The sequence below is a fragment of the Ictidomys tridecemlineatus genome, chromosome 7, assembly GCF_052094955.1.
Source record: "Ictidomys tridecemlineatus isolate mIctTri1 chromosome 7, mIctTri1.hap1, whole genome shotgun sequence".
In the NCBI taxonomy this organism is placed as follows: Eukaryota; Metazoa; Chordata; class Mammalia; order Rodentia; family Sciuridae; genus Ictidomys; species Ictidomys tridecemlineatus.
The window spans coordinates 180,095,084-180,121,649 of NC_135483.1; the positions used below are offsets into that span (position 1 = coordinate 180,095,084).

General features: G+C 57.2%; 1 protein-coding gene and 1 long non-coding RNA gene across 23 annotated transcripts in view; one reads left to right on the top strand and one right to left on the bottom strand.

The window, feature by feature from the left end:
- Tns1 (tensin 1) overlaps nt 1-26,566 on the bottom strand; it is a 208,781-nt gene that overhangs the window by 110,095 nt on the left and 72,120 nt on the right. For 9 of the 22 annotated variants that reach the window (XM_078017982.1, XM_078017985.1, XM_078017983.1 and 6 more), the window contains exon 1: nt 6,398-6,622. The exons of 11 other annotated variants lie outside the window; for them this stretch is intronic. In XM_078017982.1, coding sequence (XP_077874108.1) covers nt 6,398-6,607 — 210 coding nt within the window. In that variant the 5' untranslated portion in view covers nt 6,608-6,622. Of the gene's footprint in view, nt 1-6,397; nt 6,623-14,497; nt 14,583-26,566 lie in introns of those variants that run through there. 2 more of the 22 variants (XM_040267790.2, XM_040267788.2) reach the window with 2 other exon arrangements.
- Nucleotides 13,834-17,483, top strand: LOC144365629 (uncharacterized). Its single transcript, XR_013424304.1, has 2 exons — nt 13,834-14,339; nt 17,231-17,483. It is a non-coding gene; the product is annotated as an uncharacterized LOC144365629 (long non-coding RNA).

Sequence of the window (26,566 nt, forward strand, 5' to 3'; positions counted from 1 at the left end):
TCTCCACAACTGGACCTCTGACCCAATCGACCTGCCTCCAAAGTTCCAGCAGCCCTCCACTTCTTCCCAGGGCCTCCCTGGCCTCGGGATTTTCTTCCCAGGTCCCACTCACTGGCTGCCCCTGCCCACCACCAGCACTGAGGTCTGCAGTGCTCGGAGCCAGACTCTCCAAGCAAACAGCCCACCCCCCTCAGCACACCCCCACACAGAGCAGTCCCCACACCCGACACAACAAGCAGCCTGACTGGATGGAGAAGGGGACAGCTGGGTGTGACCGGCCCTCAGGAGCCTGTGGAATGCAGCCTTCAGACCAGCCAAGCAGTGGGTGGGGGAACTAGCAGACGGAACTCTGGGACCAGAGACTCCACCACCGAGGCTGGTCCCCGGAGCCAGCCTGGGACATGGCACACGGTGGCCCTGCATCAGTCCACCCCGGAGGTTCCACCGGTTACAGGGCAGCTCTGGAGATCTGCCTTGCAGGGATCCAAACAGAGCCCCCAAGGACCCAGTGAAAGGGCCATTCTTATCCACACCCCAAACCAGCGAATGCTGGAGAGGAGACAGGTCTCACACGAGGCCAGACGTGGGAAGTGCTGGAGAGCAGGAGGGTCCCAGGAGTGGGGCCTCTGAGTGCCTACTGTGTGCTGTCCCCAGAGCTTAAGGGTGCAAGCCGGCAGAGCGTGGAGACGCATGCCTGTAACCCAGCGGCTCAGGAGGCTGAGGCAGGAAGATCGCAAGTTCAAGGCCAGCCTCGGCAACTTAGCAGGACCCTGAGCAACTGAGCAATGTCCTGTGTCTAAATAAAGAAATAAATCAAATGGGCTGGGGATGTGGCTCAGTGGTTAAGCACCCCTGGGATCAATCTCTGGTACCAAAAACCAAAAAGAGTGCAAGCCAGGGCATCAGAGGGTTCTGCAATAGCCAGAAGTCAAGGGCAGGACAGATGGGCCGTGGAACACACCAGCAGGGACCAGCTGGGCCCAGAGCTTGACACTGGCCAGTATCCTGGGCACCCACCTTCAGCCATCTCCTGGTCCCTGCGAAGCATGGTCAATTACCCCACCTGCCCACCACTAGGCCGCCCAAAGTTGTTCAAGACCAGAACGTTCCCCTCCAGTCCTCCCTCCCTCCACAGAGCCTGGACAAGTGCTCTTCCTCCTAAGTATTTCTCTGAGCCACCACCCGGTGCCCTGCATCAGAGGTGACCATGACAGGCTCCCTGCAGGTCTCAGGCCCTCAGCTCCGCTCTCTGCTGGGCGTCCGGGCAGCTGTTTCTACACTGCACACGGAGCTGTCCCCCCTCTGCCTTCAGGCCTGCCGTCCTGCTCCCTGGGATAAAGTCCAAATGCCCTAATATGGTTGTCACAGCCCTTCGGGACCTGGCTCCGTCTCCTCTCCAGCCCCAGGTCTCACCTCTCCTCTCCAGAGCCTTTGCCCTGTTTTCAAATCTACGTCGTTCCCTCCTGCCCTCTCTGGGGTAGAGGTTATCAGCCCAATTTATAGATGAGGAAATGAGGCTCTGAGAAGTCCCATCCTCCGCCTGAGGTCACACAACCAGTGACAATGGAATGGAACCAGAGTTCCGCTCCCGCTGGGCTCAGGCCTTGGCTCATCCCAGGGCCTTGCCTAATTGGGGGCCCCAGGGAGCCTGGCCTCTGAGGCAGGTAGGAGGGAGGTCAGGAGAGGGGACAGAAAGGAACCCAGTTGGCCGGGCCATGGCAGAGTGGGGGAGCAGAGCTGAGGAGCCCCCGTGCCCTCTGAGCACAACCCGCAGGCCCAGCTGAGGCCAGTGTCCAGGGCCCTGAAGTGGCCCAATGCCTGGAGCTAGTGGGGGCTGAGGGGTGGGACCAGAGGCCAGGAGTCCCCCTGGAGGAGGAGGAGGCCCCTGGAGTGAGAAGAGGTGTGAGCTGGAGCAGAGGGGACAGGGTCGCAGCAAGACGGCAGGGCAGGGCGGGCAGGAAGAGGGCCGCTGCTGAACAGGCCGCTTGGAATGTGGGCCTGGGGGGTGCAGAGGGCAGGAAAACCCCACCCCTTGGCCAGGCATCTGTTCTGAAGGGGCAGCTGGTGGCACAGCCCGAGGCACAGGGACCCGGCTTCTAGGAAGTTCCTAGAAGAAGCTGGTCGAGGAAAGGGCTGTGGTCTGTGGTCAAGGTTCTGGCGGAACTGGGGCCACAAGGAGGTGACAGGCACGGGAAGTGAGACCACGTAGGCACACCACAGCATCAGCGCCCGCTCCACCCTGCTCCCAGCCAGGGAGGCCCAGGAGGAGGCCCTGCCCGCGAGGGGAGCCTGTGGCCCCGAGTCGGGGAGGCGGGAGGGGGCTGCTACTCACCAGGATCCCAGTCCATCTGCGTTTCCCAAAATTACACCCAGAGGGAGCCTTCCAGCCCAGCCCCCTCTCTCCCCAGGGAGGGTTTCTGTCCCTCGATGAGAACTTGCAGGGACAAAAGTCTTTGACCTTAAGCTGTGCGAGAGGAGTGAGAGGGAAGGGTGCATGGGAAACGGTCTAGGAGCAATGGGAAAACCCGCGGAGCCAAAGGTCCCCGGAACCCGCAGCCACTGGGAGCACTGGAGGGCTGGGGGAGGGGAGGCGACAGGAGAGGAGGGGGCTGGGCCAGCCCAGAGGAGAATCGTGGGCTGCAGCCACGCTCCAACCCACAGACACAGCCCTGAGGGCAGGCCGGGGACAGTGGCTCACAGAGCCTTCTCTTCCACGCCTGCAGGGGTCCTTGCAAACTGAGGTGCTGCTGCCTGTTCACTTTGAGGATGCCTGATCCCTTGGGGCACCACCGGAACCAACTATTTTTCTTTCTTTTTTTTTTTTTTAAACTAGGGCTTGAACCCAGTGGTGCTCAACCCCACATCCCCAGCCTCCCAGCCGTTTTTTTTTTTTTTAAATTTGAGACAGGGACTCACTAAGTTGCTTAGGGCCTCCCTAAGTTGTGAGACTGGCTTTGAACTTGCAATCCCCCTGCCTCAGCGTCCTGCATTACTGACATTAGGAGCGTGCGCCACTGCGCCCCACAGGGTCACAAGTTTTGAGAAGGAAAAGTGCTACCTGAGTGAATCGCACACACCAATCGTGAGGTATGTTCTGACTTCAGAGACATTACAATTTCTTAAAAAAAATAGACATCCCATATTTTTAAAAATGCCTTAGATTTTGCTGATTCTTTGGGCTCTCCAAACTGCCCATACCAGGGCTGACAATCAGGAAGTCCTTCTTGATGTCTATCTACATCTCTTTAAAAATTTAAAACCCGCCAAAAGGAGGAACAAGGTGAAAAACAAACCCAACTACATATTACTCATGAGAAAAATCCCACATCCTCAGCGCCTGTCAGTGGCCTTTGGGTTCCCTGGGTCCTCGCTCTCCTTTAGTCTCATCATCTGACTCCGAAACCCAGACCTGGGAATGGAGCAGGGAGCAGGTTCAGTTCTACAGGATCGCAGTTCCTTCTGTGTCATTTCCAAATTCCTGAACACACCAAGAAGCCCTGAGTTTCCCACTAAAGGCAAGAGGCTGGCTGGACCGAGAGCCAGGCACCAGCTCAAACACCAGCCTCCCCACAGAAGAGCCATGGAGACCTTATTTAACTTCCCTCCATCTCAGTCTCCTCATCTTTAAAGTAGAATAAAGAGACCCGCTCCGCAGAGGGGTTGGGCGCGCTGAGATTTCATCAGTGAAAGTGTCTGGTGCATACAGCAGGCCTGCAAGACATTCTGCTCCTCTGTTTGAGCCCCAGGCAGTTCCTGCACCCAGGACCCTCACCTATGGAGCAGTGAACTGTCCCAAGTTTACCAGGCGCATCTCAACCCACTTAGTCCTCATCGCAAGCTTGTGACACAGGTTCTCTTCTTAGCCCCATTTTGCAGAGAAGGAACTGATACACAATATCAAAATGCAAGCAAGGAGGGAGGTTCTCATCTGGGAAAAAGGCTCCCTCATACATTGCTGGTGGGACTGCAAATCGGTACAACCACCCTGGAAGGCAGTATGGAGGTTCCGCAGAAGACCTGGAACGGAACCACCCTCTGACCCAGTATCCCACTCCTTGGTTTTTTACAAAGGACTTAAAATCAGCATCCTACAGTGACGCAGCCACATCAGTGTTCACAGCAGCCCAGTTCACAATAGCCGAGCTATGGAGCCAACACAGGTGCCTCTCCAACAGAGGAGTAGATACAGAAAATGTCTTAGACACACACACATACACACACACACACACACACCACAGAATATTATTCAGCCATAAAGAAGAATGAAATTATGGAATTTGCCAGTAAATGGATGGACCTGGAGACACCATGCTAAGTGAAATAAACCAGTCCCCCAAATCCAAAGGCTGAATGTTCTCTCTGATTTGCAGATGCTGACTCACAATAAGGGGAGGGGGATAAAAGTTCACTAGATTAGACAAAGGGGAATGAGGGGAAGGAAGGGGGAATGGGAATAAAAAAGACAGTAGAATGAATTAGACATAGCTCTCCTGTGTTCATATGTAAATACACAACCAGTGAAACTCCACACCATGTGCAACGGTAAGAATGGGAAGTTATACTCTGTGTGTGTAAATAGTGTGTGTGTGTGTGTGTGTGTGTGTATAGTTTTTCTTTTTTTTTAAAGAGAGAGTCTCATGTGCCGAGCTGGAATACTACCCAACACAGTGTCCCCCACCAAGAGACCTCCACAGACCCCCAGGTGGCATGACTTCAGCTATCTGAAGGTTCACCATGGAGATAACTCCTGACCCACAGATGGCGGGGACAGGAGGAGTTGGTGCCATTGACCACACAATTAGTGCACATCCAGGGCTGGCGTTCTGGAACCCCATCTGCTCTGAGCCAGGAGGCTGAGCAGGAGCCCCAGGAAGCAGGAGGTCCCGGGGGTAGGGCGGCTCAGGTCCATGTTGCTCCCTACGTCCATCTGTGGCCAAGTGGCAGGAAGCCCCTCTCACTCCCAATTAGCTGCCAGCAGAGTCTTGAAGCGAGGCCAGCACAGAAGGCCAGGGGAGGCCTGGCTGTCACCAGCATTGTTCAGTTCCATCTGACGCATATCCACTCTCCTGCCATGTTTCCTGGTTCCCCCAGGAGCTCAGGGAGGCACGCATCTGAACCCAGGTCTGGAGGGCATGCAGGGCAGGGAGGGGCGCAGGAGCCCTGGCTCACGTCAGCTCAGAAAACAGGGCAGATTTTAAATGGACCAGAGAAAGCTCCCATCAGATAGAGACCCAGAGACAGCGCAGCTCAGGCACCCGAGGCGGACAGCACACCCGCCAGACCACTGTGCCAGATGCAAAGTCACTCCGGGTGCTCCAGCCCCACCCCAAGCAGAGCTGCACAGGGAACACACCCGCACTGTCAATGGCCACGGGCGGGCGGAGCAGCCCGAGTGGCCCTGAGCACAGTGAGCTCAGGAAGCCAGACCCGGAAACCAGCAGCTCTGGGCAGGGGACAGCAGCAGCCAACGGGGCGGGGGCTACAAGAGTCGCACACCCAGACCTCTGGCTCCTTTCACAGGAGCCTGGCCACCCAGGTCAGCTGGGCAGGCTGCACACTCCCCCTGGACCTGACGTCCTGAGCCCTCTCTGGAAGCAGAGGTGAAGGGACAAGGCGCAGAGATGGAAGGTGGGAAGGAGGTGCTGGGAATGGATGGGCAGGGGGAGCAGAGAGGAGAGTAAACAACCTGGACATCATGGGATACAGCAGGGAGAATTTTCGGGATGGAGGGAGTAAGGAGGGCAAAGCAGTTTGGGGCTGGCGGGCCAATAATAAATGCATGGTAGGGAACACACCCAGAGCTGTTGCTTTGGTCACATTGTCCCATTTAATCCTTCCAAGGATGGTACCACAAGTCATACCCCTTTTTTCAAATGAGGCCACTGAAATTCACCGAGGAGAAGCGAATTGGCCCAAGTCACACAACGAGGAGTGCTTGAGCTAGTCTCAAGTCCGGGACAGCCAGGCTGCAAACTCTATGCCCCTTCAGGCAAGCCAAGTCACCCCATGCTTAGAAGACAAGGGGCCTAGGGGGTGTGACAGCAGATTGTAGGAGGGGCTTATGAAGAGGGACACAGGGAAAGGGAGAGGGGCATGGGCAAGGAATCCCTGTGCAGCAGGACCCTCAGCTCCTAAGGACGACAGGGATCAGGGGGCTTAGGCTGCAGTGATTCAGTGGTGGGGCATCTGGGGAGCACTTCCGGAGCCCCAGACAGCTCTGCTCAGTCTAGGAGCCACCTGCATGGCAGTGACACTGAGTAACGGCTCACAGCTGTTACTCACGGAGCCTCTGCACCCGGTACCTCCCTTCCTCCCACTCCGTTCCCTGAGAGTGGCCAAGGGGTGCTGGAGCCATGCTCCGCTCCCACCCTGCTGCACTCCTGCCAGCGCACCCCACCTGAGTCACTGGGCCGAGCTGGAGATTCTGCCGGGCTGGCCCCTCAAAGCTGTGGCGTCTGCTCAGTTCCCAGGAACAGAGCTGCCTAGAGGCGCAGTGACGTGGTGAAGGGCCTGACCGCGCTCCCCAGCCAGAGGCCCAGCAGATGCCTGCTGACCCCCAGGACCCCCACCTCCACACAGAGCGCTCTCCCAAAGGCCTCAAGAGCATGGGCCTCTGTCCAGAAAGATCCAGAGACTGGCAACATTTCAGCACTGCTGAAAAGGAAGCGCTCCTGGTCCAGCCTCCCACGCCACCAGGGAGGGAACTGAAGTCCAGAAAAGGGAATCCACTCGCCCAAAGCCACACAGGGTGAAGGGGGACCAGCAGGCCACCTGACTTCCTGCCTAGGACCCTCCAGTGTGCAGAACCCTCCCCTCCCTCAGCTGCGGCAGGCTCCCAAAATCCATTCTCACCCATCCCGTGCAGAGAAGCTACTGTCACCGCACACTGGAGGAGGGGACATAAAGAAAGAAAACTGGAAGAGGGGAGGAAGGGCCGCAGCCCCCTGGTGGCTCTGGGGAGGAAGCAGTTTCTAACTCTATAGAAGGCTCAGGCTCTGACTGCCCAAGTCGCAAGGGATGGACAGGGGATTCCCAGAGATTCCAGAGCCAAGAGACCAGGCCCTGTGGCCCAGGGTGACAGGAGGGTCCCTGGAGGACTGGTTGGGGACTTCAGGAGAATTCGAGCCTCCTCCCAGTTCACCTCTCCCCCTCTGTGCCATTCCTCACCCTGCTCTCCCAGAGATGCCTCCTCGGCTCCCAGGCTCAGCACCCAGCTCAGCGCAGCCACATATATGGCGGGAATTCCTTCTAAGCCTCCCTGGAGCCTCGTCTATCTCTGGCACATCCCATTCGGGACAGCTGCACCCACAGGGACAAGGAGCCCCTGCCCATGCCCCACTCTCCCTGGCACCAATTGTAGTAACAACAATGACCCAGGCCCAAGTCACTGGCCCGGGTACGGCATGGCCCAGGCCCTGCACGGCCCAGGCCCTGCACGGCTCAGGCCGGACCCCATTTCCTACGCTCCACAGATGAGTGAAGACAGGCATTGGCTGGTGGAGCAACACAGTCATACAGCCTGCCAGAGGTGGGATCCAATTCAGTGTGGCCGTGGTCTGGGGTCTGAACCCCCACACCACACTACCTCCCAGACACGTTCTTGCTCCAGGTACTGAAAGCTCCTGGGATCCCTACTCCTTAAAGCAGTCACCAACACCAATGACTGTGCTACTAAACATCCCTCCTGGCTCTAGATAGGCACCACCACCACCCCCGTCCCCTACCCACCAAGGCCATTTACAGTTAGGTGGGGCACTGCTGCCTCCAAGACACCCTGACTAGGGGACACTCCTGTTCATTCATTCATTCAACAGTGTGCCTGCTGTGGGCCAGACCAGACGGTAAAACATGTCTTGGAAATGTGAGCTGCCTGTGGTCTACCCTCACTCCTGCCTGCGGCAACCCAGGCTCTCAGGCTCATGTGGGAAGCCTTACCAAGGAGGGCTCTCTCCTGGCCTGAGGGATCTCCCAGGAAGAGGAGTTCATTGCCTCCTTGGCCTCTCAATCCAAAGGGGAGGTGGCACATAGGAAGGAAGCCAGGGGAATGAAGTGACATCCATGGGAGAGGATGTCACAGCCCAGAGCTAAGGAATTTGGACATAAGACTCCAGGGATTCGGGTCCTGGCTGATAGCCGGTCCCCAGGCCTCCCCTGCCCCACCCCCTTCCTAAATCAAAGTCTCACGGCATTCCTCCTACATTCAAAGCCTCGGCTGCTCCCCTTGAATTTGGCCCAGGAAACCCCCACCTCCAGCCACCCCCACTGGGTTCTCCCCAAAGCCACCCTTGCCCACACTTATCACCTTTAAACTGCCACTCACTGCACCCCACACTTTGCAAACAGCATCTCATATCCATCCCTCATGGGCCATGGAGGTGGGATATTAACCCCTTCGAGCTGTCCAGCTCCAGCCCAGGTCTGTGGCCACCGGTTACCCACCCTTACCAGATGTCCCTGTGCCCCTGTGCACGCCTCCCCCATACCTGAAGAGGTCTTTGTCCTTTTCCCCCCTGCAAAGCTCCTTCTCAGGCTACACACCCCCTCTTCAATGGCACGTCTCCCAGGCTTCCTCCACCCCCAGCTCTGGCAGGCTCTCGGCTTGCTGCAGAAACGCTCCCTCCACGCCCCTGTGTCTCCCAACCAAACGCTTCTCCCTGGCCTTTCCAGTCCCATACCTGGCACCTTGCCTGGCACAGGGTGGATGCCCTAAAAGGCTTTTAACATGGACAGTCAGGAGGCCAGCTGGTCTCAGCTGCTCCAGGGGAGGACACACAGGCATGCCCAAGGAGCAGAACCCTGGGGCCACCAGCCTCTTCCAGCCAATGCCAGGCAGCTTCAACTGCCCCCCGGGTCGCAGCCCAATGCCCTACCTCGCCCCCCTTCCCTGGCTTGGCGGCCCCTCTCTGCTCAACCAGCTCTGCCTTTTCAGGGCGTCTCAGCCGGTGATTAGGGCCCTAATCAGCAGGACTTCCTGCCAGCGGCTGCCAGAGGTGGGGGCAGGGCTGGGAGGGAGGCAAGGTCAATCCAAGGTGAAGTTCCACAGCTTGGGACCAGGGGAAGCCCTGAGGGGAGATGGGCTCAGAGTGTCCAGTTCCACACCTCTCCAGCCCTCTGTTTCACAGGTAGGGACACTGGCGCCTAGCAAGGGAAGACATTCATCCAAAAGGACAGGCCAGCTCTAGCTGGACAGGCTCCAGGAGGAGCCCTGCTCTCCCATTGAGGGACCCCCAGGCTGGAGACGCTCTCTTGCACTTCCCTGGAAGCCCCTGGTCACACCCCATCCCCTACCCCAACAGCAAACTCCAGTCTAAACCCACAGACTGCTCCCCTGAAGGGTGGCTGCAGACCAGCTGACTGCCCAGGTCTGGCAGAGGTCAAGGGTCAAAGGTGAGAGACCCACCTCTGGATGAGTGATTGCCTAGATCTGGAGCAGAGGTGAGCAGAGGCTGAGGAGGGGGAGCCAGGGAGGCTCCCAGCTGTCATCGTCATCAACCTGAGCCCATTCTTTCCCAAAAAAACAAAAAACAAAAAACTTAACGCCTTTCACAGCTGCAACTGGGCGGGGGCTAGGGATCCGGAAATGGAGCTCACCCCCGACCCAGAGCAGCCCAGGCCTCCCTGGGTGGGACTCAGGCTGGGTGGAGAGCTTGGCTTGGCAGGCCTTGAGGGCTGACCCCTGCTAAGGAGGAATGTCAGGGGCACTGGAAAGCGCAGGACCCCAGAGAGGGAAGAGGCCTGGGATGGACAGGGCGTGGAGACGGGCCCTACCCTCCTGCCCGGCTTCCAAGCTCTGGGCTTATAGAGCACTCAGGAAGAAGGAACTGAAGGAAAGTTGCAGCATGAGGAACGCAGGCTAGATTTCAGGGAAGATTTAAGATACAACAGCCACTGTTTAGGTCCTACTTTAAAATGTAGATGCCACCCCTGAGTGTAGCCCACGGTCAAGGCTAGCCTGCCTGGAGGCCAGGTCTCTGCCAGCCTCGGATTCAATGACCCCCGGGAAGGGGTGGGCTGGGACCCAGCAGGGCTGGTTTATAATAATGCGTCTTGTTTACAGAGATGGCAGCTTTCTCAGACTCCTCCATAAACACAGATCTGCGGAGGCTCCCTGGGGAAAGGAGGCCTCCAGAGGTCCCCTCAGCTCCGCCTGCCCCCTAGTTGGAGTTGCAGAGGGGGAAAAGAGAGAAACAGGGTACAGGAAAGGGACACTCTGCTCTGGGCTGATTGTAGGACCTCTTTGGGGAAAGCCAGGCCACTCTCTCCTCCACGCTTCAGACCCCCAACTCTCCCCATCTCAGGGAAGAAACAGGCAGGATGCTAGGGAAAGAGGCCCACAGAGGCGGGAAGACCGCCACCACCTGTGATAACGGTCACTACCATTGATGGGGCACTTACTATACGCCAGGCACTGTTCCAAGTACACTAACTCACTTGGCCTTCATGCCCACCCCATGAAGCAGCAGCTATCATCATCCCATTTCACAGGGAGGAAGGTGAGGCCTGGGGAGGGTCAGTCACTTGCCAAGACCACACAACCCGCGGATGGAGCTGTCATGAGATGGGCCCCGCAGGCTGGCTCAGGACGGGCCCTCTCAGCCTTGGGCCCATGAACACAGCCCTGGTCCCTGGTCCCCAGCAGGCCTGTCCCAAGCCTCAGCCTCTGGCCTCAGTTGGCAGCACTCCTCCAGGGAGGACAGCAATCATCTAGAGGACAGGCAAGCACACGGGACACTCCGAGGTGCAGGGAGCTGACGGGGAGTGGGACCCAGGACTGGGACCCTCTCTATAGCAAAGGTGAAGATTCCACTCAGGCGCTCTGTGGCCCTCCATCAGTTCCCCAGGACCCAGCCCTGTGGGCCCGTCCCTCCTGCCTCCCAAGCCCAGGCCTGAGCTAAGGGATTGCAGCCCTAAAAAGGCAGGATCCCAGCCCCAGGGGACCCGAAGGAGGCAGCCAGAAACTGGCTCCAGACCACCTGCCACCCCACCCCACACCACTCCAACACCACGCAACCCAGTCACCCTCCCCCAGGGAAACCAAGGTGGGGACAAGTAGGAGGATGGCCAAGGTCACCAGCCTGGGGACAGGCAGGCCCAGGACCCAGCTGTGCTGAGGGTCTTCAGCCTTCCAGGTGCTTCAGGAAGTTTGAGAGAAGGAAAGAGGTGAAGGCTGGGTGTGACCTTGCATAAGGGACAGGGGCACCAGGAAGGTGGGCAACACTGCAGGGCTGGCAGCCCCGCCCCCACCACTCTCGTTCCAGCTGGCTTGTGCCCACACCTCTGCATGCCTAATAGTCTGGAAAGCTAAGAGCCAGCCGGCCAGGGAGCCACCAAGCCAGAGGCCACAAAAGGACAGCACGGGGACAAAGTAAAGGCCAGTCCCTCCCCAGCCTCCAAAAACCATCTTCTCCCTCCCCCAGAATCACACCCCTCTGGTCCACTTTCTTCGGAGAACGGGGACAGAGAGAGCTTCCTGTCTTTTCGGTCCTTCACCTCCAAACACATTCTCCAGCTGGGCCTCGGTTTCCCTTTCTGGGGTCAAAGAGACTTGCAGAGGCACAGGAAAGACCTTCTCCTCAGAGGGACCCAGCAGTGGGAGAGGAGCAGGAGGTTGGCTGGGGTGGCCTGGGACTCTTACTCCCTTATCCTCAGGAGACAGGGATCCGGAGCACCCACAGAGCAGAGACCGTGGGAGAGGCAGGCAGGGTAGGAAAGATGGAGCCCAGGGAGGGTCCCAAGCCCACCTGGGAAGCCACCTGGACACCGCAGAGGGGAACACCCCAGCTCCCTCCAGTGGACCGCACCCCACCCGTCGCCCCTCCTCTCCCTGTCCACTACAGGAAAACAGGTTTGGAGAGACGCCCGGTGGGGGGTGACCCACTCCTCCCACACCCCTCCCAAGAGGCCCTTGAGAACAGAGCCCTTGGCTTGGGCCCCCTCCCCCACACACTATTGCACAAACCACTTCAAGCTGTCCCGAAACCCTGCAGAATTCACCAATGTAGAAACTGAGGCTCGGCTGAGACCTGCCCCTGGGACCCTGGCATTACTCCCTTGTCTACCATCTCTAGGCAGGCCTAGGGACTCCCCCCGTCCACAGACACTCTTGGCAGGGATTGGGGGTGAGGTCTGTCCCTTCCACGCCACCCTGTGTCCCACAGTCCATGGAAACAGTCCAGTCCTCGAGGAGTTAACCACAGAGCAAGGCACACAGAATCGGAAGACCTCAGAACTCAGCAGGAAACAGCTGGAGGCAGACCTGGTGGGCAGCTGAGGGATGGGTGCCAGGGAGGGGCGCAGGGCAAAGGAGCAAGGGCGAAGCTTTAGTCTCCTGTTCCCTAAGTGCTGGCAGAGAGAGGGCCCCTGTGTGTCTGTGCCCACACCCCAGGCCAGAGGCCACAGCTTCCTGATCCCCATGCTGGTGTCCGAGAATTCCCTGACTCCAAGAATCCCAGGACCTCAGCATCCCAGGAGACCTTAAAGGTCATGCCTCTGACCACATCCCAGCTCAGGAATCCTTCCAAGCTGCTGTCCAGCCACTGTCTGCACTGCCCCCGGGACAGGACGCTCACTACCTTACAAGGCATCCCCCCATCCAGAGCCACTGGAAACTCTTCTTTAAACTAACCCCTATTTCCACCTTCGGGCCCCCATCCCCCATTCCTTCAACCAAACAAAAATCTATTCTCCCCTTCTTGCTTCCCACTCCTAGGTTAGGAGAAACAGGACACTGGGGGCTCCCAAACTCCAAGGCCTTGGCCACAGTCCATCCGTGCCAACTAGATGTCCCAGAATGGTAGCTCCTTCCCTTGTGTGGTACGCACCCAGCCCAGCCCAGCCCACTCCACTGGACCACCAGAAAACCAGGTTTACACATCCTGGGCACTGCCACCCCAGTGGGACATCCTACACTTCTGCTCTGAGGGAGGTAAAGCATGAAGAAGTTTGGGATGAGGGATGGGGAAGAAAAGTCAAGGGTTTGGAGATTCCTGGACTCTACCATCCAGGACTCCTCAGTACCTGATCCAAGTCTCGGCTCCCCACCCCAGCTCTGCTAGCCCTGAGGGACCAGCTGAGTCCCCAGCCCACTCCTCTCATCTCCCTGCCCTTCCTCCATAGCCAACCCCGAGTTGGGATCCCCAACACTGATCCTATTTAGGGTTCCCCACCGGACCCTGGCCAGAGGTGTCAGGGCAGAGGGCTTTGAGGTCCTGGGGGAGAGGTGGGGTCAGGGAGACAGGAGTGGCCGCCATCTGGCAAGGGTAGGAGTGACTTAAGGCCAAGTCTGAGCCACAGTGGTCCCCACCCCACTCTAGGCAGCTTCAGGAAGGGGAAAAAGTGCTTCCCCCCAGGCCCTCCCATTCCACCTCTGCTCTGCTGAACCACTGCTGGGGCTTCCCCAAAACACAAGAGGCAAAAGTCCCCAAACAGAAGAGAAGCCCGTGTCCCCAAGGACTCTGGAACCCTAGTCCCTGCTCCTATTCTTACTCCATGGTTGCCTTCCTACCCTCCCCAGGCAGCACCCATCCTGTCCCCTAGCTCTCTCACCCCCCTGCTGGCAGCCCAGCCCGAGAGCCCAGCAGGCTTCTCTCTGACCCCTTCGCCGTCCCCTCCCAGTTTCCTCTTCTACAGAGGCCAGTCTAAAAACATCTGAGCAGGTAGTCCTGGCCCTGGGCCTGAACGGTGGGGGGGCGGGTCTGCTGAGATCAGGCCCTGCACAGCTTCTCCCGCTGGGGAAGGGGCGCTGGTCAGGGCATCGCAGGCAGAAGAGGGGTGGGGGAGGGGTGGAAGGCAGCTGCCCATGTCTGTTCATTAACCACCTGGATTAGCCATTTCTTCCCAGAGGGGTGAGGAGAGAGTGAGCCTGCTGGCTGGGGGAGGGCAGCAGGGGCACTCATGCCAGGCTGTGCCCATGGGCAAAGGTGCACCAGACCCATGTAGAGGGGAGGGGGGTGGGGAAAAGAGCTTCTCACTAACTCTTCCAACCTGCCAGCCCATTCCCTGCAGCCTGGGTCAGCCCAATGGGAGCACAGAGAGCCCCAAAGAGGAGAAAAGTCCCCAAAGTAGTTCCAGGGTGACAGGGAAAGAAATGAAGAGGAACAGAGACTCACACCCCTCCTGGGCTCCTCCACCTGGGCAGGCAGGGAGCAGAAGAGAAGCCCAACCTCCTGCCCACCCGACTCTGTCAACTGTCCCTCACAAGTCCTGGGTCTCAGTCTCAAGCAGCCCACGACACCAGCAACTTCCCCAGCAGGCAAGGCCACTCTGGCCCGTGTAGGGGTGGCCCCACCCCAGCCATCCCTGCCAGAGCCGGGAAACGTCTGAAGACAGCAGGCTGACAGGTGAGCGCCTGGGGCTAACCTAGCCCAGGGACACGTGACAGGGTGGGGCTGACCCCACCTTCCCCTAGTTTACTTCCTGATTGGTGGTCCTGACAGCATCGATGCGACGTGCCAGCAGTGCTGGCCAGCTCCATCCCCCTTCACATACACACACTCACCTTTCCGGCAGAGGCGCCACTGGGTGGAGCGGGGGTCTGGGCCAAGGGACGGGCAGGACAGGGGCGGTGGGCAGCGGCGGGTGGCAGCGGCGGGTGGCAGCTGGCTGGCAAGAAGCTGGTTGCCGAAAGGAAGGCGGTGAGTGGTGGTGAGTGCGCTTGGTGTCCAGGAGGGAGCGGGGCGGTGGCAGCCGCACTGGTCCCGAAGCCACGGCCCGGAGCAACTGAGCAGCGGAGGGCGCCGCGGGCCGGGCTCCCTCCCCGGCGGCGACGCGCACCGCCTCCTTCCCGGAGCCCGCGCGGCTGCCCCCCGCCGCGGCCGCGCCTCCTTTAACCCCTGCCGCGCTCCACCGCGCTGCACCCGGCTGCGGCCAGGCTCGCGCAGGGCGCCGACACCTGGAAATCGACCTCCTTTGGCCACCGGTCTAGCGGCTTCCTAGGGGACTGGGGGAGGGGTCTGAGGACTTAGGGGACAGGGTTGCAGAAGGGGCAGGAAGGAATCAGGACGCCAAGAGATCCAAGATCCCGTGGGACAGACACCGATGGGGAAACGGCCAGAGGGGTGAAGGGCCGGAGCTGGTGAGGACGACGAAGCAACCTTCCACTTTTGGACAGGACTCAGCTTTGTGGTATTTCCAAGGCTTTTGTGACCAGACACCAGGAATCGCCCTTCTGGACCTGCTTTTCCTTTTTTTTTTTTTTTTAAAGCTGTCAAGTGTGGGACAAGCAGCCCATGTTAGGACATTTTATATTGGAAAGTGATTTGAACTGAGTTCTAGTTAATGAAATGCATGCTTCAACTCCAACTCTCTTTGAAATGCATCAAAAAACGTAAGATGGACTGATGGAAAAGCCATTGTCCCAGGGTATCCTTGGAGTACTGGTTGCAGGACCCCCAGGATACCGAAACTTGGGGTACTCAAGTCCATTCTATAAAATAGGACAGTATTTGCAGAAACCTGCACACATCCTCAGTATACTTTAAATCACCGCTAGAATGCCTACATCACCTCGTACAGAGTAAATACTGGCTAAATAGCTGTAATGCTGTAGTTATTTAATGGACAATAACAAGAAGAAAGTTTGTCCATGTTCAGGACAATCACATTTTTTTTTTTTTCTGAATGTTTTCAGTCAGCGTTGCTTAACTACACCAATGTAGAATCCAGGGCTCTGGAGGGCCAACTGTATACCAAAGTGTTAGTTGCAGAATCCAGATGGCTATCATCATTTCAACTTTCTACACATGTGAAATATTTTGCACTTAAAAATAACAGGGTGAAAGCTAATTGAAAAACTTGGGGATGTCTTACAAATGACATGAAGAAGCTGACGGGAATCTCTTGAAAGGAAGGGGAATGGCATTTGCTGCTCACCTATGGTCTGCCAGGACTCTTGATTCATCTTTGAGTCACTCCGGTTGTCCTAGCTGAAGAAGGTGATGTGAGAGTGGCCAGAGGACTTGTTGAAGGCTGAAAGGGTGGTTAAGAAAGGAACTCCAACTTGAGCAGGCTGGCTGGGGCCTGTGGACCAGGGACCTACATCTCTGAACCTCGATTTCCCCTGCTGGACATCAAGTTTGGATCCAAAGGTGCCTAAGATCTTTTCCAGTTCTAACACTAATTTTATTTATTCTACTCCTTTTATTTATTTATTTATGGTACTAGGGATTAAACTCAGGGTTGCTCTGTCCCTGAACTATATCCTCAGCCATTTTTATTTTACTTTTGAGACAAGGTCTTGCCCAGTTGCCCAGGCTGGCCTCAAACTTGTTGATCCTCCTGCCTCAGCCTCCAGAGTTGCTAGGATCATAGTGAGCGCCACCCAGCCAGCCATCACTAACTTTATTAATCCAGCCAAAACTTCCTCAGGATCCAGGCTTCAGTTTTCCCCAGGAGTAAAATGACAGGGGAACCCAAAGGAAGGACAATATTTGGGGCATCTGGAGCCAGAACCATAGGGAGATTTTCAGCACTCTGGAGGGCTTCCCTGCCCCCAATCAGTGAAAACAAGCTCCCGGGGATGGACAGGGAGGGGCATACATGTGGGGAGGGCAGAAAGAGGGACATCATTCCCTTTCCTCAGCCCTTCCCACCTCCCCCTACTGGATAGCAAGATGACCTCATCCCATTCTAAGGAGAGGAAGAGTTTGGGTTCCCAGACCCCCAAGTTCCAGCCTCTCAGAACCTACAGCCTGGACAGCAGCCCCCCCCCCCTTGGAGAGTGTGGATGTTGCTCTGAGATGGTAAAGTCAAGAAGGATGGACTGTGGGGTCACCTAGCTGGGTGCTCCCTGCCGCGCTGACCAGCCCAAACCCAGCCTCCTACTCACTGGCCTCAACTCTGGGGACAAGGTGACACCTAATAGTCACGTCCTACTCATCCCCTACCCCCACCCCCACTGACTAAGGGCCCCTCCCAGGTTTGGTCAGCAGCCCTGGTCAAGTGAGGGCGTGGTGCATTCTGTGTCAATTTCACTCTCCGTCCCCTAAGAGGTGGATGGGGGCCATGAACTCTAACACTGGAGTCCCAACCACTGTCAGGTCCCCAGAACAGCAGAATGAGCCACCCTCCCCATCCCCCCCTTCCCATCCACACCCATATTATCCATGGCTCCCCCAGCCCACAACATCCAGTCTCAGCTACACACAGAGCATTCCAGGAGCTCTGGGACAACCTCCCTGGAACCTTCTCTCCCCCATCCCTTAACTTTGATCTCTATGCCTTTCTCATCCAGGGCTCCATTCCAAAGCCGTGTCCTACAGAGAGCCTTCTCCAGCTGCACCACTTGGTTGGCACTGCCCCTGGCACCCCAGCTCCTTCACCAGGCTGGGATGTACAGTTGGTGGCGTGCACTTCTGCGCCTCCCACTTGTTGAGCAATGAGAAGTTTATTCCTGCTTTTCTTTCCCCCTTTCCTTCTCATAAGCACCTAACATAATAAGGTGGAAATATACTAGATGCTCAATAAATTATGAATGAATGATGGTGGAGGAATGGTCAGGCAATGATTGGTTAATAACTGGATAAAAGAGCATTTTCAAATGCTTCTTATTGCACAAGGCTACACCAGACATTTATCTTTGAAGCCATATAATTGCAGGCAAAACAACAAGAACAAAAACTGACCTTGCTAGGATGAGAACCATTAAAGTGAAGCAGGAACGTCCCAGAAGCATCTGACCTCTCCCAAGTCAGTGGCAGATCTCAGGGGCCCTGAGAAGAATCCTCCTCCTCCTCCTCCAGCTGCCCTCAGGAGCTTTTAGAGGTCACACTATCACCCCAACATCATCCCCTCTTTTCCAGCCTGTACAGAACCAAGAACTCAGCAGTTCCTGATAAGCCACACTGAGAGGACTTCAGAGAATAAGAGCACTTTCCTCCTTATTCCCGGACTGTCCCACAGCCCATTGCCACCTGGCTCTGTGTGCACGCTCAGGTGTGAACACACATGAGCGCACACACACTGAGGACTGCTTTCTAGAGAAGCTTGCTCTCCTCTTCCTTCTCCAGACCAGCCTCCCCTCCTCCAGGGCTCTGAGGGGGACTCCAGCACTTCCCATCCACACCCCTCACACCAGCCAGACCCTTTCCCACCTCCCTCCCTCCCTCCCTCGAATCCCCAAGTGCAGGACTGCACATCTGGTTCCAGCTGTGGTCCATTCAGGGGCAGGCCCGAGGGATTCTCATACAACTGAATAATGCCCAGTGGGTGTCCAGTGGAGCTGGGGGAAGGGAGGACGGGAGGCAGAGGGCAAGGGTAGGGCAGGGAGAGGGGATGGCAGCAAGAGTTGAGGGGACCAGGAACCAAGAGGAGATGGCTGTGCCTGGCTCCTAGCAGGGCTCAGTGGTCGCTTGTTAGCTGAAGACAGATGGAGGTTGCACAAACAGACAACAGGAAAGGCAGGAGCAGAAGGATGGCACAAAGAGGGGGTCAGAACCAGAGGCCCAGAAGGAGAAAGGATGGAGCTGGGGGTGGGGAGGTAGCACCACCGAGCCACAGAGAGGCCATTGAGAAGAGCAGGGGAATGAATGGTGTGTGTCGGGGCCAGGTGCTGAGTTAGGCACTTCATTGCAGAGGTGGGGGCATAACAGAGAAGGGGACAAAGCACACAGAGAGGCAAAAACAAAGGCAAGAATGAAGTCGAGGGCTGGGGATGTGGCTCAAGAGATAGCGCGCTCGCCTGGCATGCGTGCGGCCCGGGTTTGATCCTCAGCACCACCTACCAACAAAGATGTTGTGTCTGCCAATAATTAAAAAATAAATAAATAATAATTTTTTTTTTTTTAAAAAGAATGAAGTCAAGAAAAAGATGTGCCCAACGAGGACCGAATCCAGTTTCCCTGGCCTCTCCACCCGGCTGCCTCGGTGGTTGGGGACAGGACAGGAGTCCTGGATCCACCCGAGCTGACTTCAACCGCCCCTCACTGAGTGCCCACCCCGCACCCAATCTTTCTAGAGCGCATTTCCATGCAAGTCCCATGAGGAACTGGAAAGTGGCCATGATTCTAGCCTAGGGACACCTCAGAGCAGTGAAGTCCAATCGCAGAGCAGCTGACAAAGGGAAATTTGGATCCAAATCTTCCAACTCAAGCCCAGACACAACCCGAATTCTGCTTCCCAGCTCTCCCTCTGGAGGGTGCCATGTCAGGTGACCCCGGGCTCACAGGGTCAGACCTCAGTGCCCTGCAGGGAGGTCCAGCTTCCCTGATCTCCCGGCGATGGAGATGACGGCACTGGGGGTGGGTTCTAGTTTCTGGAGCTACCCCTTCAGCCCTTCTTCCCTCTCCATCATAGAGAGGACGAGCCACATGCCAGGTGCCAAGGGGAGGGGCCACATGAGAGCCCTGGGAAAAGGGGTTATTCTGGGTTCTGAATCCTACTGGGCCCAACACAGGGCTGGCTAGAAGCCGGGTCACCTGGCATTGGTCCATTCTGTGCATTTGAGTTGACCCCTCCCCTTCTACCTACACCTGTCCCCCTGCAGTTAGGGATGAGCTTGGGCTGTCCACCACCAGGTTGTTTCCATCTCAGGGTCACCCCTTAAAAGTCCCCTTCCTAGGGCTCCCGCCAGAACTGACCACAGAAGCCACACCCACACTGTGACCTGAGAGCCCCTCTCTCCCTCCTGGGTCTCACCTATTTATCATCCTTAAAGCTCAGATGAAGACCCCCCACCCTTTATTTGCATCTCATCTGCATGTATTTGCATAATCTCTCAGCACACAGAACTGGGCATGCTCCCCCAGGGGGGGAGAAGGGCAAGGATGGTAGCATAGGGGAGTAGCAGAGAAGCAGCCACCAGCAGCTTCTCCCTGGGTGCGCTCAATGCCCTCCCTCCCCTGACCCTGCCTGTCTCCAGCGGGGAGGTGACACCGCAGTCCAGCCCCAGAGCCCAGGATCAGGAGCCAGGAGCTAGGCCTTCCCGACGGCAGGGCAGACTGAGGTCCTCCTGGCTTCAGTTCTGACAGCCTCTGGTCACCTCCAGGTTTCCTTGGAGATCCCCAGGAACACATTTCTAGGTAGACATTGGTCCCTGGCAGAAAGTCGCTCCTGATGCCAGGTCACGGGACACAGGTCCCTGGCCTGCCCTAGAAGCTCGATTTCAAAGCTGGAGGGACCCTGGGGACTCAGCTGCCTCCAGACCAGGACTCCTCTTGGGCCGCCCCTCCCTGCCTTTCCCACAAAGACCACCAGCTTCGGCCTGGATCCTTCCAGTGAGCCCGAGATCCCCCCTCACAGGGCCACATCCACCCTCCTCACCCCGTTACGAGGAGGTTCCTAGATGAGCGTCGGGGAATCCCCCAGACCCAGCTTATCTGGGTTTCAAGAAGGCGTTGGCAGGCTCCATGATGAAATTCTTGGAGACAAGATAGAAAGCTGAGTGGATTCCTAGCCAGCAAGCAAGGGGGTGTTGATTGATAGATCACTGTCAACTTCCTGATTGCCAAAGGGCTCTGTCCTCTGCCCCGGCTTGTTCAACACAGTTATCAGTAACGTGGGTGAAGATGAGGAGAGGAGGCCTAGGGAGCACCCGGAGAGGAAGAAGGTTAAGACCCAACCAACGCAAAATGCAAAGCTGACTTGATACATGAGCTGCAATTAGCCAGGGACCATTCCTCTTGGAGTAACCTCCTAACCTACAGTTCACATGTCATAAGAAGCATGAATTAATAATAGTTCATTCAGGGAAAGTTCTAAGATTTAGTGGAAACAGAAATTCAGTTTAGCTAACAATAGAATATGGCTGACCCCAAATGGCACAGGTACTTGGGGTTATGTTAATAGCAATATATAGTCTAGACCACAGGAGGTGAAATTCCACTCTACTCCATGCTGCTCAGATACCATCAGAAAGGATGGGTTCTCTATACCCCATAAACCAAAGCACATCCAGAGGAGGAACATCAGGGGAAAATAAATATTTGATGAATAAAAGCATAAAAAAAGGCTAAAAAAAAGGACTCAAATTTGATCTCAGATGATAAATAAAAGACACAACAGGCATCATTAAAATTCTAGAAAAGCTGTCTTGGAAGGTGAGCAGGGCAAACAGCTCCGCCCACCCCTCTGTGCCCTGCTGCCCCTTTGTGCGTGAACTCCTGAGAGCCTGCAACCATTCCACTCATCTGGGAAGGGCCAAGAGGCCAAGGGCCAGGAGCAGCCTCTAGAGATTGGACAGCATTCAGACAGGGCCAGTCGCATGGGCCTGGCCAGTGGGGAGCGTGCTGGCCACCCTGCGAGAGCTGACCGTTAGCCAAGCTGGCTGTGGGCCGGCGAAGGGGAGGGGGCTGGGCTGGTGATGGAATGTGGGTTCACACATGCTGTCCCAGGCAGACCCGACCACTGGACAGTGGCCCTCCCACCACCCAGGCCTCCCCTGATTGGCCACAACCCAGTAGTCGGCTGGGCACCCTGGCCTGAGGTCCAGAGTGGCCCTCTGGGCCAGGTGCCCCTCCCTGCTCTGCCTCTCCCTGCCCATCATCGCCCCATGGCCTCCCCTCCCTACCCTCGTATGTCTACTTCCCTTCCCCCACCCTCCTCAGCCTGGCCCTGTGTCCCTGACCCTGTCCTTCCGTCCCCCCTCACTCCTCCAGTGTTCTCTTAGGACCCTTCTCCTTGCTGTGTTCTTCGTGGTGACAAGCTGGGGACAGTTCCTTCCAACTCCTCCCTCACCCTCTCCACAGCAGTTTGAACTGGACAGCACTTTTGGGCAGCGGCAGCTGGAGACTTCTGTCCACCCCTATAAATAACAGTAATCATTTGGATTCACCTCAAAATGCGGTGCTATCTCTCCTGGGGCATAAAAATCAGACAGAGAAACCGGGCCCCATCCTACAGAGGCTCAGGAGTAGAGGGAGAAGAATCCAGGACTGGAGTTGTACAAACCATGCCCGAAGCCAGGCTACCCTACTCCCTGGCTGTGTGGCTTCTGGCAAGTTACTTAACTGCTCGGAGCATTGAGTGCAGGGTCTGGCCCACAGCAACCTCCCCTAAGCGGGAGCTGTCTCCACATTCTCCTTCTTCAGAGATGCCATTACCACAGCCATCCCAGAGTCCCAATTCATCTCTCACATCCCTATATGTCCTTGTCTCTGTTTAATAAATGCTCAAATTTATTGAGCTCTTCCAGGTGCCGGGCATTAGAGCTTGGTGGCATCCATCCTTCTAATCCTCCTGGCAACCTATGCTATGGACCACCAGTAACCCCACTTTAAAGATGAGGAAAGTGAAGTTCAGAGGCATCACTGCGATGGCTGCCCCTCCCCTGACGGAGGCAGCAGCATCAAGGGGGAGAGCCCCAGGGCCGTGCCAGGACGTGGTCAATGCCCGGCCCTCCCTGGGCCTGTAGGTACACCCAGGCCCTCAGAGCCCACTCTCTCCAACAAGGCAGCTCCACCCAGGGGTGCAAACCTGCTTTCTGGGGTCCTCACTCCTAATTTGGAGAACAAATCCCTTCAAAGCTTTATCAAAAACCACCCACGCATGCTCCACGTGCCAGAGAGGTGGTGTCACAGGGTGGGCGTCCCCAGTGGTTCCCAGCTTCTGGATCTTTCCACACCCCACTGCTCAGGTGTCTCTGTGGTCCGGAGCTTTTTCCAGCTGACCCTCATTCATTCACTCATTCATTCATTCATTCATTCTCAGGGTCTGCAGCAGGCAGGGCCCTGGGTGGCCCAGCTGGTGAACAGGAGCCAAGTCAGGACAAGCCTCTGCTTTCAAGGAGCACGTGGTCCAGAAGAGGACGACGCTGAAGAAACCCACACACAGAAAACCAACGCACAAATAGCACCGAGTTACGTGAAGGCAGAGGAGAGAGCGCCGCCGAGGGATCACTCAGATCCAACAGCTAATGTGCGCTGAACGGGCGCCAGGCCCTTTATGAGCCCTGCGGTCGTCAATTCCCACCACCACCGCGCAGGGCGTGGACGCTATTCTAGCCCGGCTTTGTACAGTTGAGGGACATGAGAGGTGAGGCCACTTGCCCCTAGTGGATAATAGCAAGACAGCGAACAATAGTGGTGATAGGATTTGATCTCTCAGCTGCTCTGCCATTTCATCTCTAGGAGGTTCGAGGGGTCATTAGAACCCAGTCCCCAAACGGACACCCCTCCCCTGACATGCAGCTGGCCCTGCAGACTGCCACCAGGGCCCGTCCTGGTGGTGCCCAAATTCCGGACTCTCAGCTAGAAAACGGGGCCCAGGAAGGACAAGTAGAGTCCCAGGGTCACCATGGGGAGGAGCTCAATGGCATCAAGCCCAGAGCAGGTCCCCAGCTCCTAGCCTAGGGCTCAGGCCCCTGCGCTATGCTGGTTCCTAGGAGAGGGGCACCCGCCTGATCCACCCAGGGTTGGAAGCAGGTTCCTAAGGCCCAAGAGGATGGTAGTGTGGCCCAGGCCCCTGGGGTGGTAAGGGACCCACGGGGCCTGGATGAAGGGGCTCGGGCACTAGGTACAGGCAGCCCTGCCGTCCACAACAGGACCAGAGCGGAGGCTGGGGCAGGAGGAGTGGGCACACAAGGGGCCACAGCTGGAGCCCTCCTCGGGCGCTTGTCCCCAGGGACCCCGAGGGTGACTGTTTTCTTAGAACATTGTGTTCGGGCTGTGAGTCTTGGCGCAGGCAATCTACCCTGGCAAATCTCCAGCTGCCTGTTTAATAATGTACAGCCAACCAGCCATTAACTGCAGATTTCAATAGGAAAAAAAAAAAAAAGAAAGAGAGAAAAAGAAAAAACAAGTTTGGTGGTTGTTTTTGTTGTTGTTGGTCTTTTTCCTCCTTCCGGGTAGTTGGTGGTGAAAAACAAGCCTGCTCCGGGGCAAGGGATCCTGGCAGACTCCACCTGCCTTTGCCCACCCGATGCACCCACATGCCAAGTGCCCGCTCCCACCTCCACTCCCCCAGGAACGCCCTGGGTCTGCCCACCAAGGGCAGAGCTGTGGGGTGGGCTGGCAAGGCAGAGAGGGCAGAGGGGCCACCTCTGAGCAGGCCCAGCGCTTCCTAGGAATTCCACGGGTCGGGCCAGAGTCAGCGCCCAAGCAGGAGCTGGTGGAGTCCAGCCAGGTGCGAGGGGCCTGTCTCGTAGCCCGGACTGAGCAAAGGAGCCAGGACACTGGGGACTGCCCCTGGGGATGCTCTGCTGCGCTTCAGCTCTGTTTTCCATGTGAGAGTCGGGATTTGCAGGAGGATCTCGGGGAGCAGTGAGAGCCAGGAGCTTCCTGCATGCTGGGCTGGGACGTGCTAGGCTGTCCACTGCAGCCATCCCAGGGAGGCAGCCTGCAGGCCCTCCTTCCCCCCAGCCTGCCCCAAGCCCGAGGCCAGGGCTGGGCTCCCAGGCTCTGCTCAGACTCCCTGATGACCCTGGGCCAGTCTTGCCCTCTCTGGTCTCCATCTCATTGCTCCAAGTTGGGTGTTCCCCATCCTGCCCAGGGATCAAAGCCAGAAAGGGACTGTCAAGGCAGGTGCGGGGCAGTCACAGGGACCATACAGCAGTGCCGATGGCGACGGTGACGATGCCAGTGATGCTGCTGTTATCATTATGGAGCTTGAGGGGGCTCCAGGCCCTACCTTTTCTTTTTCTCCCAGTCATCAGAGAGGAGGAAACTGGGCCTTGGAGAGGTTCAGCACTTGCCTGAGGCCACGAGGCTAGTGAGTGACAGTCAGGACCTAGACTCAGGCTGTCTGACCTCAGGGCTCTTTATCATCAGCCTTAGAGGCTCTGGTCAAGGACAGCGGTCAAGAGGGCCAGCAGCCCCCCGCCCCCCGCCCGCACATCCAGGCCTGCTGTCCCGTCCTCCTGCCGTCCAGCCTCCCAACCTCTCATCAAACTTCAGTGGGGTCCTCTGCTTCCTTTACGTCCCTCTGTTACTTAGGACCCCTAGGGGTGCCCTGCTTCCCCCAATCCGGGGTGCACACAGACACAGCCACCCACCCACCCATGTGCTTACCATACACACGCACTCAGGCCACACAAGCACAGGGATCCGCATGCTACACATAGCCCATGCACTTAAACTCCTGCATGTGTATGCATCTGTATGCGCAGGCATGATAATAGATGCACGGCTGTACACGTTCCCATGCATAAAGTTCCAAAGATCTATAATAATAATAATTATTATTATTATAGGATTTATAGGATTGAACCCAAGGGTGCTTTACCAAAGAGCTACATCCCCAGTCCTTTTAATATTTTCATTTTGAGACAGGCTTTCATTCAGTTGCTTAGGGCCTTATTAAGTTGCTGAGGCTGGCCTCAAACTTGCGATCCTCCCACCTCAGCCTCTGAGCCACTGGGATTACAGGCACATGTCACCTGACTCCCAGGCCTGCACAGGCAGACACTCTCCCCTACACAAGGCAAATACCCACGTGCACACAGACCAGGGACACACTAGCATGCCTGCACATGCACACACACACACGCACGCACGCAGGCACACTCGTGAGCTTCATCCATGGGCGCTGGCTGGGCGCAGGCACCACGGGCTGTCTGGGCAGGCAGAGCTGGACAGGTGTCCAACATGCCCCCGAGGTTCTTCCGAAGGCGAGAAGGCTGCCGGCTAATAATACCACAGTGCATTCCTGGCCGAGATAAGCGGCCCCAAGCATCCTCGGCACGTTCCGGCCTCGGTGTCTCACCCCTGTGGATTCCACCCACCCGCAGCGCCGTCCTGCAGGAGCCGCAGCGGCCGGCGCCGCCAGCAGACGCCTTGGCCCGGGGCCTGCCATTCTCCCTTCTCTGCTTCTCCCTCTCCAGGGGCCCCAGGCCTCTGCTGTCCCTCAGAGGCGTCCACACAGGGAAGCAGGGAGGTCTGCTCACCCTGAGAAGCGGCCCAGGGCCAGGCACTCTGCCCCCTCCACGTGACGCCCACCCTCCGGGCTGAGCCAACGCTGCTGCGGGCACCCGGCGTCACTGCCCAGGCAGAGCCCAGGGCTGCAGGGAGGCTGCAGGAGCCCCTCCTGCCAGGGGGCTCGGCACCCATCTCACGAGGTCCTCAGCACACCCTGGTGACGCCAGGAAGGAAGGGTCCAGATCTCCGGCCCAGGTCTTCCAGCTACGGAGCCAGGGCTCTTCCCATGACCTCAAATTATCCCCGCTCCTGGCCAACTTTTGGAATCCTGTCTTTTCCGCAGCCCCAGGTAGATCAGGGACAGTGATCTTTTCCCTGCAGAGGGAGGGAACCTTGTGTTCATTACAGGCTCAGGACCTGGGGGGTCTCAGCGACACAGTCACATAAGGGTGACACCCCACCAAGTGTCAGACATTTGGAGCTCATTATGGGGCCTCTGTAACCGTCTTGAGGTGGGAGAGTTGTCCCTGGAACAGGGGAAAGGAGGACATGAGCCCCTGAGTCGCAGAGGGCTCTGGAGGAAACCTGGGGGACGGGGATAGAGGAAGGGGCTCCTCCATCTGTGGGCTCAAGTGGGAGGGTCTTTGCAGATTAGGGATAAGGGTCCACACAGAGGCCTGGGACCTCAGGAGCAAGGCAGGACCCAGAGAACGACATGAACTTGCAGCTTCCTGAGTGGCACAGAAAGCAGAGAGAGGGACGAGGACAGAGAGGTGAGCCCC